The sequence below is a fragment of the Oncorhynchus mykiss genome, chromosome 1, assembly GCF_057628025.1.
Source record: "Oncorhynchus mykiss isolate SJ-2025 chromosome 1, ASM5762802v1, whole genome shotgun sequence".
Taxonomy (NCBI): domain Eukaryota; kingdom Metazoa; phylum Chordata; class Actinopteri; order Salmoniformes; family Salmonidae; genus Oncorhynchus; species Oncorhynchus mykiss.
Genome location: NC_143022.1, coordinates 32,030,457 through 32,043,249, shown reverse-complemented (window position 1 = coordinate 32,043,249; position 12,793 = coordinate 32,030,457). Strand labels below are relative to the sequence as shown.

The following is a 12,793-nucleotide window of genomic DNA, read 5'->3' as shown; positions in this document are numbered from 1 at the left end:
TAGGTGCCAGGTGCACTGGTTTGAGTGTGTCAAGAACTGCAACACTGCTGGGTTTTTCATTCTCAACAGTTTCCTGTGTGTATCAAGAATGGTCTTCCACCTAAAGGACATCCAGCCAACTTGACACAAGTGTGGGAAGCATTGGAGTCAACTTGGGCCAGGATCCCTGTGGAACGCTTTCAACACCTTGTAAAGTCCGTGCCCTGATGAATTGAGGCTGTTCTGACGGCAAAAGGGGTTGCAACTCAATATTAGGAAAGTAGTCCTAATGTTTTGTACACTCAATGTTCAGTACAATCTTAACTCATTGAGGTCACAAAAGGTCCACCTATCTATGCAGAGGTCTGAATACACTAAAGTAGCATTGCAACTCTGAACCATTCTTTACACTGTAAGGTTTTTGCAGCAAAGAGGATGCACCAAACAAGTATAAGTTCCTTTTTTATGACTTAACAGAGCTTGATTGCTTATTGCATTACAATTTAAGAACATAATAGCCTAAAAACTCAACACCTTCACTCAGCAGCATGGGATATAATGTGTCATATACTAACACACTGACATTCATTTGGGAACAACTGCATTATGTCTTGCAATATAACTTTGTGAACTCTTAATAAATCATGTATAGTTCAATTCTCATTACAATCAAACCCTCCTTACAAACATGAAAGTTGAAGGGAGCTGGAACTCTAATAATTTTCAATGTCCTGAAAGACGTTCCTGGTGGAAAGAGATTTTAATACCTCTTCAGGATCCAACCCTTTTTTTTTCAATTTTCCCCTAAAATGACATACCCAAATCTAACTGCATGTAGCTCAGGACCTGAAGCAAGGATATGCAGATTGATACCATTCAAAAGGAAACACTGAAGTTTGTGGAAATGTGAAATTAATGTAGGAGAATATAACACATTAGATCTGGTAAAAGATAATACTTTTTTGTAACATCTTTGAAATACAAGAGAAAGGCCATAATGTATTATTCCAGCCCAGGCTCAATTTAGATTTTGGCCACTAGATTGCATTAGTGTACGTGCAAAGTTTTAGACTGATCCAATGAACCAGTGCATATATGTTCAAAATGTTGTATCATGACTGCCGAAATGTGACTAATTGGGTTATTAATACATTCAAGTTCATAATTGTGCACTCTCCTCAAACAATAGCATGGTATTTCTTCACTGTAATAGCTACTGTAAATTGGACAGTGCAGTTAGATTAACAGGAATTGAAGCTTTCTGCCCATATCAGATGTCTATGTCCTGGGATTTTTTGTTGTTGTTACTTACAACCTCATGCTAATCACATTAGCTCAACCGTCCCATGGGGGGACACGCCAATCCCGTCGAGGTTTTAATAGTGTATGGCTTTAAATTGTGGTTGATATTATGAAGTGCCCACCAGAACATCACCATCACAGCTCCACATGAGGCAAAATCATTAATGTTATGTTAGCTCCCTTCTTGACAGTATCCCTGTGTGGTAGGAGATATGAATCTATACTTGCATTGTTTCTGAAGTGAGACAGAATACACAGTCACCCTCAGATGGAGGACCTTACAGGACAGCATAGCCTGTGACTTATTGCATAGTAAAAGCTCCATGTTAAAAATGACAGGGAATCACTCACAATTTCGCAAATCAGAACTGCCACTGAGGGTTCTTCCAAAGGGCTTTGAGACAATACCAGACATGAAATTAAAGTTTCACAAAGTGGATCGCGACTTAACAATATTACATGTTTGTCTCACTAGATAAACAGGGAAACACAACTGCATCAATTAAGAGGGCTATCATCATGTATGTCTCTCAGAGAGTACCCTGCATTCTCACAGACAGATATACATATTTATTAGATGGGAATGAATGAAATGCCCTTCTCATTAGTCATTCCATACAGGTGTGTAAAAAGCTTTGCTGACCTTTGTCAGTTGTGTCACTCAACAGTGCTGCAGACTGGGAAGCCGATGCACACATATTAATGAGGTTGTCAAACATATACATTCCTCCAACAACTACATGTCCTGTATTATATATACGAATGTTTAAGTTTACTGAACCATGTCTTGTTTATTGCTGTGGTTGAGAAATGCATTGACAGCATGAGGAAAACGAAAATAGTTTCCTGAGTATAAGGCATCATTAATTAATGAGTTTGGTTCTCTATCACCATTAAGATTTAGTTGCGGTAAACATTCAAAACAACCGCTAACTCCCTGGAATAGCCTTTATAAATGAAGGAAGGCGTTTGGAGGATATATTGGTACGGTTTGCCAGCCCGAGACAAATATATACTCCAAACACCGGCTTCGAGGGCATTATCACTTTTATATAATGGGTTACCAACATATTCAAATAATGATTGACATTTTCATTAAAAACATACATTTGAGGAATTTATTCATACTATTTTATCCTTCCACAACATATCATCCCGACACAAATCTAGGGTTGCTACCCAAACAGCCTGGTCGTTCGTTCTATAAGAGTCGTTCAGTCTTTTTGTTCTGTATCTATGGACGCGACCTAGTCGTTAGTTCGTTCTAAATGTTCCATTGCCATACTGGCTGGCAACGTTCTTATCCCTTGCTTGCTAGCTAGCCAACTACGGCTAACTTACAGTCACGTCGAACAGTGCAGCAATAATAACAGTCAACAGTAGCTGCAGTTGCATTTATTTTGGCTGTTTTCTAGTGACATTTATTTGGTTAGATCTATAACAATGAGCTAATGAGGCGCCTGGCATAGAAAATGTGTTTTCTCGTCAGGACACTGTTGTTCAGAGGAGCTAGCTAAAAACACAGCTAAGACAATCACTACAAACTGAAGCTGGAAAGACTGCAACCTAGCTGCTCTTAGTTTTGTTTGACCATTTTTCAATTAACATTTCTTTGTATATTTCCATAAAAATGATGCCGGGTGATTCATGATTTCTACTGCCTGAGAAACTCTGCATGCCTGTCGGTCTCGTCCCGACTCCTGACACGTTCGTTGCTATGGGACAGCTGAGATCGAATTTGAATATTGAAACAATTTTGCAAATGTCGGAGAGACCGACAGAGGTTATTACAAATCTCTGCTGTTAAAAACAAACTAAATGTTAGTCTAAAAGAAATGGGAAATAAAGTTAAGATGCTTTTTAATAGTGTAAATCAAGATTATAAATTGCCTGACTGGGCTGATAAGACAGTGTATTGTGTAGTCAGATGGAACAGAAAAAAAAGGCATTTTAACGTCATAGACTTAGCTGGTGGTAACTTGTGGAATAGACACCGGCTGGAATGCAGTTTTAACCAATCAGCATTCAGGATTAGAACAACCCGTTGAATAAAGATACATTGTTGTTTTTCCATACAGTTGGCAATCAGTAGGGTACAAGGACATTTATTTTGATGCATTTGCCATTGTCAGTGTGTGATCAATGCACTGAAAATGAAAAATAGATTTCAAATAATACTACACTATTTATGCAAAGGACATTACCACTATCCAGAATAAGATCACATATTTGATCAGTCCGGAGATGATGAACGAATTGAACTGTATTGTAATAGCAGGCTCACATTAGAGCTGGGAACTGCCAAGGACCTCACAATATGATATTAGGTGCTGAAACATGCTCATAGGATATGCATAGTAAATCATGGAAATAACTGTTGGTAAACAAGCTATAGCATGAAAAATACCAGCGTTTTGGCGCAGGTAAAGCAGACTAGCACTAGCTAACGCTACCTAGCTAAAAATATATACACTAAGTGTAAAAAAACATCCGGAACACCTTCCTAATATTGATTTGCACCCGCTTTTGCCCTCAGAACAGCCTCAATTTGTCCACTGCGACAGTGACCAAAATTGACTTCAATGCTTCCCACCGGTGTGTCAAGTTGGCTGGATGTCCTTTAGGTAGTGGACCATTCTTGACACACACAGGAAACTGTTGAGCATGAAAAACCCCTTAGTGTTGCAGTTCTTGACACACTCAAACCAGTGCGCCTGGCACCGACTTCCATACCCAGTTCAAATGCACAAATCTTTTGCCTTGCCAATTTACCCTCTGAACGGCACACATACACAATCCATGTCTAAATGTCACAAGCATTTCGCTACACTCGCATTAACATCTGCTAACCATGTGTATGTGACCAATAAAATTTGATTTGAATAGTCAAGGCTTTTAATAATTTTTTATTTTTTAAAACTTGCCTCCTCCCCTTCATCTACACTCATTGAAGTGGATTTACCAGGTGACATCAAAAAAGGGATACTAGCTTTCAACTGGATTCACCTGGTCAGTCTTGGTCATGGAAAGAGCAGGTATTCCTAATGTTTTGTACACTCACTGTGTGTGTGTGTGTGTGTATGTAAAGTACCAGTCAAAGGTTTGGACACACCTACTCATTCAAGGGTGGTGCAAAGCTGTCATCAAGGCAAAGGGTGGCTACTTTGAGGAATCTCAAACATATTTTGATTTTCTTGAACACTTTTTGGGTTACGACATGATTCCATTCGAGTTATTTCATAGTTTTGTCTTCACTATTATTCTATAAAGAAAATCCCATGAATGAGAACGTGTCCAAACATTTGACTGATACTGTACATACACTACCACTCAAGTTTGGGGTCATTTAGAAATATCCTTGTTTTTGAAAGAAAAGCAATTTGTTCAAATCGATCAGAAGTACAGTGTAGACATTGTTAATGTTGAAAATGACTATTGTAGCTGGAAACAGCTGATTTTTCATGGAATATCCACATAGGCCCATTATCAGCAACCAACCTGTGTTCCAATAGGGCGGTGTTAGCTAATCCAAGTTTATAATTTTAAAAGGCTAATTGATCATTAGAAAACCCTTTTGCAATTTTGTTAGCACAGCTGAAAACTGTTGTACTGATTAGAAGCAATCAAACTGGCCTTTTTTTTAGACTAGTTGAGTATCTGGAGCATCAGCATTTGTGGGTTTCGATCACAGGCCCAAAATGGCCAGAAACAAAGACCTTTTTTTCTGAAACTCGTCAGTATATTCCATGCGAGAAATTGCTAAGAAACTGAAGATCTCGTACAATGCTGTACTCCCTTCACAGAACAGCGCAAAATGGCCCTAACCAGAATAGAGTGGGATACAACTGTGCAAGATGACAAGTACTTTAGTGTCTTTGAGAAACCGACGACTCAAGTCCTCAACTGGCAGCTTCATTAAATAACACCTGAAAAACACCAGTCTCAACGTCAACAGTGAAGAGGCAACTCCGGGATGCTCGCCTTCTAGGCAGAGTTCCTCTATCCAGTGTCTGTTCTTTTGCCCATCTTAAATCATTTATTTTTATTTGGCCAGTCAGATATGGCTTTTTCTTTGCAACTCTGCCTAGATAGAAGAGCAGCATCCCGGAGTCACTTCAACGTGCCAATGGAAGACAGGAGTGATGGTTGCTGATAATTGGCCTCTGTAGATATCCATAAAAATACATCTGCCGTTTCCAGCTACAGTAGTCATTTACAACATTAACAATGTCTACACTGTATTTCTGATCAATTTGATGTTATTTAAAAAAAAGTGTTTCTTTCAAAACAAGGAAATGTCTAAGTTACCCCAAACTTTTGAACGGTAGTGCATGTATGCATGCATGCATGTTTCATGGGGGGAGAAATCAATACTTTGAGTCCCAAATAAAATTGCGATATGTAACTAATCGACCCCCCCCCAAGCTCACATACGATTGTGTTAATTACTTTCAATTAATTTAAGAATTGCTTAGTATGCATTAATACAATGAACAACTTTATTTAAATAATGTACACAAATACAAATATTGCAATCATGCACACAAATATAGCTATCCCCTTAACTTATTTCTTTGAACACAAGCTAACATTTAAGAGAAAAGCATACAACCGAATATTAGTTAACGAAGTGCGTCTTCGGGGGTTTTCTGCAACATGTTTGGATCCCAGTAAATTCAACATTAAAGTACCTGTATCTGTTGTCTTCTACTGTAACATGTACAGAATGTGACAATAAGTATAACACACACACACAATATATATATTTTAGAGACAAACCAACCAACCAATCACATTTTACAGTTTGGTTGTCTCCAGTTTGATGTCAATGCAATACACTATGCAGCGATTTCCCTGAGGCACTGGACATAACTTTCATAAGTAACATTACTAAAGAACCAAACAAAACTATACATATTTCTGTAAGGTAGATTCACACTTTGCTATACGGTTGGATTACAATGTTTACTGCATCACAACATTCATTTGATCATAGAATTCACAAAAAGCTGTTATGTACAATGAACCACAAGTTGAGCATCTAGATGTCAGACTGATATTTCCTACATTTACAGTTTTGTTCCAAGTCCACACTGTCTAAAATGACTCGATCAACCCCAAAAATTTACTTCAACTGGTTACAAGTAAATGGGTTAGGTTCTCAATTGAAAAATGCTAGATTTGATGAAAGTAAGCAATTCCAGTATCACATGCTCTTATGCCAGTATCATTACATATGCTGGCAGTGTACAAGACTAAGTTTGAATAACGACTACAGTAGATTCAATGCCAACTGTTTTATTTGATTATTACCAAAACTATATTTCAAGTTTCAACCTATTTATTTCAACACTCAACTTACTGGTCCCCTTTGGTTAAAAGTAATAAATAACAAATACAAACTAATATTTCATGTAGCCTAAATACAGCCCATTTTTAATATTTTAAATTTGGAATTACATATCCACATTTCTTCAAACTGGGTTACAAGCAATTAAATACATTTCCTGTAAATAAATAAAAAAGCTTGTTCAAAACCTTTCCAACCATTCTTTACATAAAGACTCACATTTCGTAGCTACAATATTACCAACAAGCATTGTCTACCTTAACATATACAAATCTTACCAGGGTTTTCAGTATCACATGCTCTTAAGCAAGTATCATTACATATGCTGGCAGTGTACAAGTGACTAAAGTAGACCACATTAACTGGAATGACATTCACTCTCACAGGAGGGAAAAAAAAACTGCAACCTGAAAGTCACTTCCCAATAAGCCACGCCTCCAACTCTTCTGATAGGCTGCGGCTGCTACATTGCCCCCACCACTATTCAATGAGCATGCAGTGTTGAAAGCAATTTAGAAGCTTTCATTCAATTTAAAAAACGTAATTGATCTGTTCAAAAAAACAATTCTCAGGCAGATTTGATAGAATAGGTTGAACAAACCAAAGCATAATTTTCAATCATTCCAATCAGTAAAAGCACTTCAGATGAACAACAGCATAGTCCCCACTTTTTACAGTGCATATATCATTTCTGCCTGCAAGGTGAAAGAGCAATTCATTTATAGGCTTCCTCCTTTGCACATCTTGAGGAAATTGGATATATTGTTTTTCCTGGTATACTTGGTCTGTACAGCTCTATTGAATGAAAAATGTTTTTCCAGGACAAGTCCAAAGACCACTCTACGGGAGTACTACTGTTTGAAGTAATATGCAGATAAGTGTCTTATGGCTTAAAGTGAAAATCATGTCTGGCTGAATGCAAATGTAAGCAAAATGTGCTTTCTTACAGCACAAAAGTATTCAAGTTATTCATTGTCAGCCAACAGATGAGGGTAAAACAATGTTCTTAAGTAGGATTTATTCTAATCCCTCATATCATGCTTTCAAGATTGGCCGGACATGGGTCACCTCCACTGCTGTGAACTGTGAGGTAGTTGCTATAGCGGCAGGGTTTCTTGCCCTGTTCCTCCTCTGCCATCTGGCCAGTGTTGGTGGTCTGGCCTTGCTGGGTAAGCCGTGTCATGCGGAAGGAAGAGCACCTGAAGGAGCCGGTCAGGGTAGTGTTGTTCTCTGACTCACGGCTGAGCACGACTGCACTCTGACAGTAGCGCTTCAGGCCATGGCGGAAATGGATAGTGAACAGGCCGTAAGTTATTGGGTCCAAACAGGCATTGAAGAGGCCAAAAATAAAGAGCATATGAGTCAAAGAATGAGAGACCGTCTCATCCATATCGTCTGGGAAGAACCAGTACCACAGTCCCAACAGGTAGTAAGGGGTCCAGCAGACGATGAAGGAAGTCACGATAACAATGCTCATTTTCAAAGTCCTCATCCGTGCTTTTGGAATGTTGTTGTGGGAGCGTCTGAGATGTATCTCCTTAGAAGACACTGAAACAAGGAAATAAACACTTTCTCCTAATCTCAACACCATATTTGTCAATATGTTTATATGACCTTTATCATCAATATGCAGTGCTCTTAGTAACCCCCTCATGAACAACTGTATACTACTACAACTAGAAATAACTACCATTACTGCCACAGGAATAGTACAATTGAGGGTAAAATATGTAATTTGACCTACTGTTTCCATGGGTCATACGACTGGATATCTCCACCAGGATCCGTGTGTAACAGACGATCATGATGATCAGCGGCAGCAGGAATAGACAGGCAAAGGTGAACATGTTATACGTGGTTTCCTGCCAGTGTTGGACAAAGCTCCCACGGGTAGTGCACTGGGTAAACTTTTCTGGAACTGTGATGGTCACGCTGTGGAATATCAGCATCTATGACAACAAAGGAAACGTTTGTTTTTAACAATAAAAAAGTACGGTCTTTAACCTTAAATCTATTGCTTGGCTTAAGTGATATACTGCACGAAATACTAGTGTTTCATGCAGCAGAAAATTGCTCCTGTCTAGTCTGCAATGTGACTAATACCATGTTTAATTGCTAATTTCACTGAATTTGCACAAAAGGTGAAGAGGCAAGCGTTGAATGCTTGAAATTAATTGCAGGTAAGGGCTTCTTTCGGTGATTCCATTTCTCAAAGCCTATGTAGTTTAATGGATTTCATTGCAGAGCCTCCAAATGTAAAATTACTGTCATAATCAGGAATCAGTAAATGATGGCCCTATTCACCAGTTTTCAATCACATTTAAAGATTAAACCATGGACAATATCGATTAACCGCAATACCTGTACTGAAATTCCCTTCAGGAAAGCGTTTGGTTTTCTTAGTGCTTCCCATTACTACATTTCTAATTGCTGTCAAAATCAAAACGTTCTATTCTTGGTAAGTGAATCTGACAATGTGCATTAAGTCAGTAATGTGCTATAATGCTGCTGCAGGGTTGTGTCATTTGATGTTTTACTTAAAACATTTAACATCACTGGGATATACCAGAAGTATAGTTGTATCCTTGTGGTGGTGTCTTAAGATTAGGCTGAGGAGATAAAACATGAAACCTCTCTTAACCAGAGCCTCACCTGGGGAACAGACAGAATCACACTCATCGCCCACGCCACAGACAACATGATTTTGCTTCTCTTCTTGGCCTCATTGATGGCTAGTGGGTTGAGGATAGCAGACTGGCGGTCCAAGCTAATGACCACTGTGACAAAAGCACAGGAGTACATGGCAACAAGTTTCATGAACATCAGTAGCCTACAGGCGACGTCTCCTGCCTGCCACTGAACTGTGATATTCCAGACAGCATCAACAGGCATGACGATGAAAGTCACCAGCAGGTCTGCCACAGTCAGATTAATTATTAATATCCTAACGTGGGACTTGCGCTTGCCGTTAGTATTGGCAGCCCACAGCACAGCTAGGTTACAGACAGCTGACATGGCACACAGAGTAAAAGTAATGATCACTCGGACTTTGGCTGCTGTGGAGAAGGTGGGCAGCTGTAGTGAGTCTCTACTTGCACTCTTATTGCAGATGTGGGCGAGTGCTTCACAGCTGGCGTTCTGGGCTTGTTCCATCATTTGGTAAAACATCATGATCTCAGGTGACATTCTCAAGCTGTCATTCATATCCCACAGGAAAGGCAGTGACAATATCTTCTCTGGTTGTTCTCCAGCAACGTGTTCATGTCAACACTGTGGTCACTCTGTAAGAATAAACGGTTGGAAAAGAAGGATGTTAAGAATGCAGTTTTTGCACTTGTTCACCCGCCCGCAATTGCTAATAACCCATCCACAACCGCCCGACTATGTGATGAAGTGAAAATCTGAGGCCAGCACCCAACCGTAACCCGTAAATATAGAAAATGCACAACAGTGGAGTGAGGTTTTTACAGGTCTTTTTTTTTTTTTTTTTTACATAGGCCTGTTTCCAAGTCAAAATGTACATTTGGTGTATTATTTTACTGTAAGAAAGGCTTAATTCTGCAGGAGTTAATATTATATATTAGGCCAGTAGTCACAGAAAAGGTTAGTGTCAAGATCAATTCTGAATCAAAATCAAAGCCGAGATTTATTTAAAAACATGACTTAAAACGTAAGGCTATGTAACATGAACCTATTAAAAACAGTTCTATAGCAATGAGGTTTGTGCAGTAGGCTATAGGCCCAATACATTATCACTGCATAATGACCATGCTTGAATTGCCCTGTCAATGTTGTTCTCAGACCATTTTGAAATTATAAAACTAAAGAAAGTCATATTCCTTGATATTAAAAAAGACAAAAGCCGCTAACAATAACAATGCAAGCTTATCGAAACACTTTGCTACTCATTAATTTCAGCTACATTGCTGGTTGTAGCATGAGTGGAAGTACAGAGAATGTGCATTTTATGGCTTATAAATTAAAATAAAGTGTTGACAGTGCTGAATAACTTAACTGCAGCTCATGGTTTTAAAAGCTTTGAAATCTCACAGTATCAACTTTGCTGTGCGCTCGAGGCTTCTTTTTACAGTCTATGGCACAAGGAAACTGCAGATAAGGTAATCTGACCTATATAGCCATACAACTCTCCTTCCGTGGCCTCTAACTGCTTTTAAATACAAGTTAAACTAAATGCATGCTCTTCAACCGATCGCTGCCCACACCTGCACACACGTCCAGCATCACTACTCTGTACGGTTCTGACTTAGAATATGTGAACAACTACCTAGGTGTCTGGTTAGACTAAAACTTTCCTTCCAGACTCACATTAAGTATCTCAAATCCAAAATTAAATCTAGAATCAGCTTCTTATTTCGCAACAAAGCAGCCTTCACTCATGCTGCCAAACATACCCTCGTAAAACTGACCATCCTACCGATCCTAGACTTCGGTGATGTCATTTACAAAATAGCCTCCAACACTCTACTCAACAAATTGGATGCAGTCTATCGCAGTGCCATCTGTTTTGTCATCAAAGCCCCATATACTACCCTACACTGCGACCTGTACGCACTCGTTGGCTGGCCCTCACTTCATACTCGTTGCCAAACCCACTGGCTCCAGGTCATCTACAAGTCTTTGCTAGGTAAAGCCCCGCCTTATCTCAGCTCACTGGTCACCAAAGCAGCACGCAGGTATATCTCACTGGTCACCTCCAAAGCCAATTCCTTCTTTGGCCGCCTTCCCTTCCAGTTCTCTGCTGCCAATGACTGGAATGAACTAGCTTTAGCTTTAAGCACCAGCTGTCAGAGCAGCTCACAGATCATTGCACCTGTACATAGCCCATCTGTAAATAGCCAATCCATATACTGTATTTACTTATTTCTTGCTCCTTTGCACCGCAGTATCTCTACTTGCAAATTCATCTTCTGCACATCCACCATTCCAGTGCTATATTGCTATATTGTAATTACTTCGCCACCATGGCCTATTTATTACCTTACCTCCCTTATCTTACCTCATTTGCACACACTGTATATGAACTTGTTCTACTGTATTATTGACTGTTTGTTTATTCCATGTGTAACTCTGTGTTGTTGTATGTGTCGAACTGCTTTGCTTTATCTTGGCCAGGTCGCAGTTGTAAATGAGAACTTGTTCTCAACCACTAGCCTACCTGGTTAAATAAAGGGAAATAAAAATATGATTTCACCAGCGGTAGGCCTATATGTGCACTTGACTTGCTGTTTGGGTCTGCCGGGTAGGCGGAGTTCTACATTCAGACATGATTATGATTTTTTTTAAATGGGAACACTTTACATTCCCGGTGATAGGGCTGCTGAATCAAGTGCACCTTCCGCTAAAAGCGCGAAATGGATAAAAATATGTAATAATGAACGCAAGGCTTTATCGTTGTTTTTTACAGAAATGTTTGGTGATCGACTGGGAATGCATTGGAATGCCTTGGAGATTGACCGGTTGATGCCCCCTATTTTAGGCTGTGAGAGAGGTTATAGACCTCCAGTCAATGTAATTCAATTTACCTAATCTGAACTGTTGGCCTAAACTAAAGTTCCCTTGATGTGCCATTTTGAAGTCCTTGTCTTGGGGCTATCAAATTTCTATAGTGCCTCACTCACTCAATATTCGGAAGGTGTCCTTAATGTTTTGTACACTCAGTGTATATACACAGTGCATTCGAAAAGTATTCAGACCCTTTGACTTTTCACATTATTGCGTTACAGCCTTACTCTAAAATTGATACAAGTATTTGTTCTCCTCAATCTACACCCAACACCCCATAATGACAAAGCGATAACTGAAATACCTTATTTACAAAAGTATTCAGACCCTTTGTTATGAGACTCAAAATTGAGCTCAGGTGCATCCAATATCCATTGATCATCCTTGAGATGTTTCTACAACTTGGAGTTCACCAGTTGTAAATTCAATTGACTGAACACAATTTGGAAAGGGACATACCTGTCTATATTAGGTCCCACAGTTGACAGCGCATGTCAGAGCAAGAACCAAGCCATGAGGTCGAAGGAATTGTCCGTAGAGCTCCGAGACAGGATTGTTTCGAGGCAGAGATCTGAGGAAGGGTACCAAAACATTTCTGCAGCATTGAAGGTCCCCAAGAACAGTGGCCTCCATCATTCT

At 39.4% G+C, this 12,793-nt stretch overlaps 1 protein-coding gene across 1 annotated transcript in view; it reads right to left on the bottom strand.

Moving 5' to 3' along the window:
- Nucleotides 1-5,758: 5,758 nt before the first annotated feature.
- The window catches only part of gnrhr4 (gonadotropin releasing hormone receptor 4), a 28,162-nt gene continuing 21,127 nt past the window's right edge, over nt 5,759-12,793 (bottom strand). Inside the window, exons 2-4 of the mRNA XM_021598349.3 lie at nt 9,284-9,912; nt 8,376-8,580; nt 5,759-8,179 (exon numbers count right to left, since the gene is read on the bottom strand). Of these exons, the coding sequence (XP_021454024.2) occupies nt 7,662-8,179; nt 8,376-8,580; nt 9,284-9,835 (1,275 nt within the window). The 5' untranslated portion in view covers nt 9,836-9,912 and the 3' untranslated portion in view covers nt 5,759-7,661. The remainder of the gene's footprint in view (nt 8,180-8,375; nt 8,581-9,283; nt 9,913-12,793) is intronic.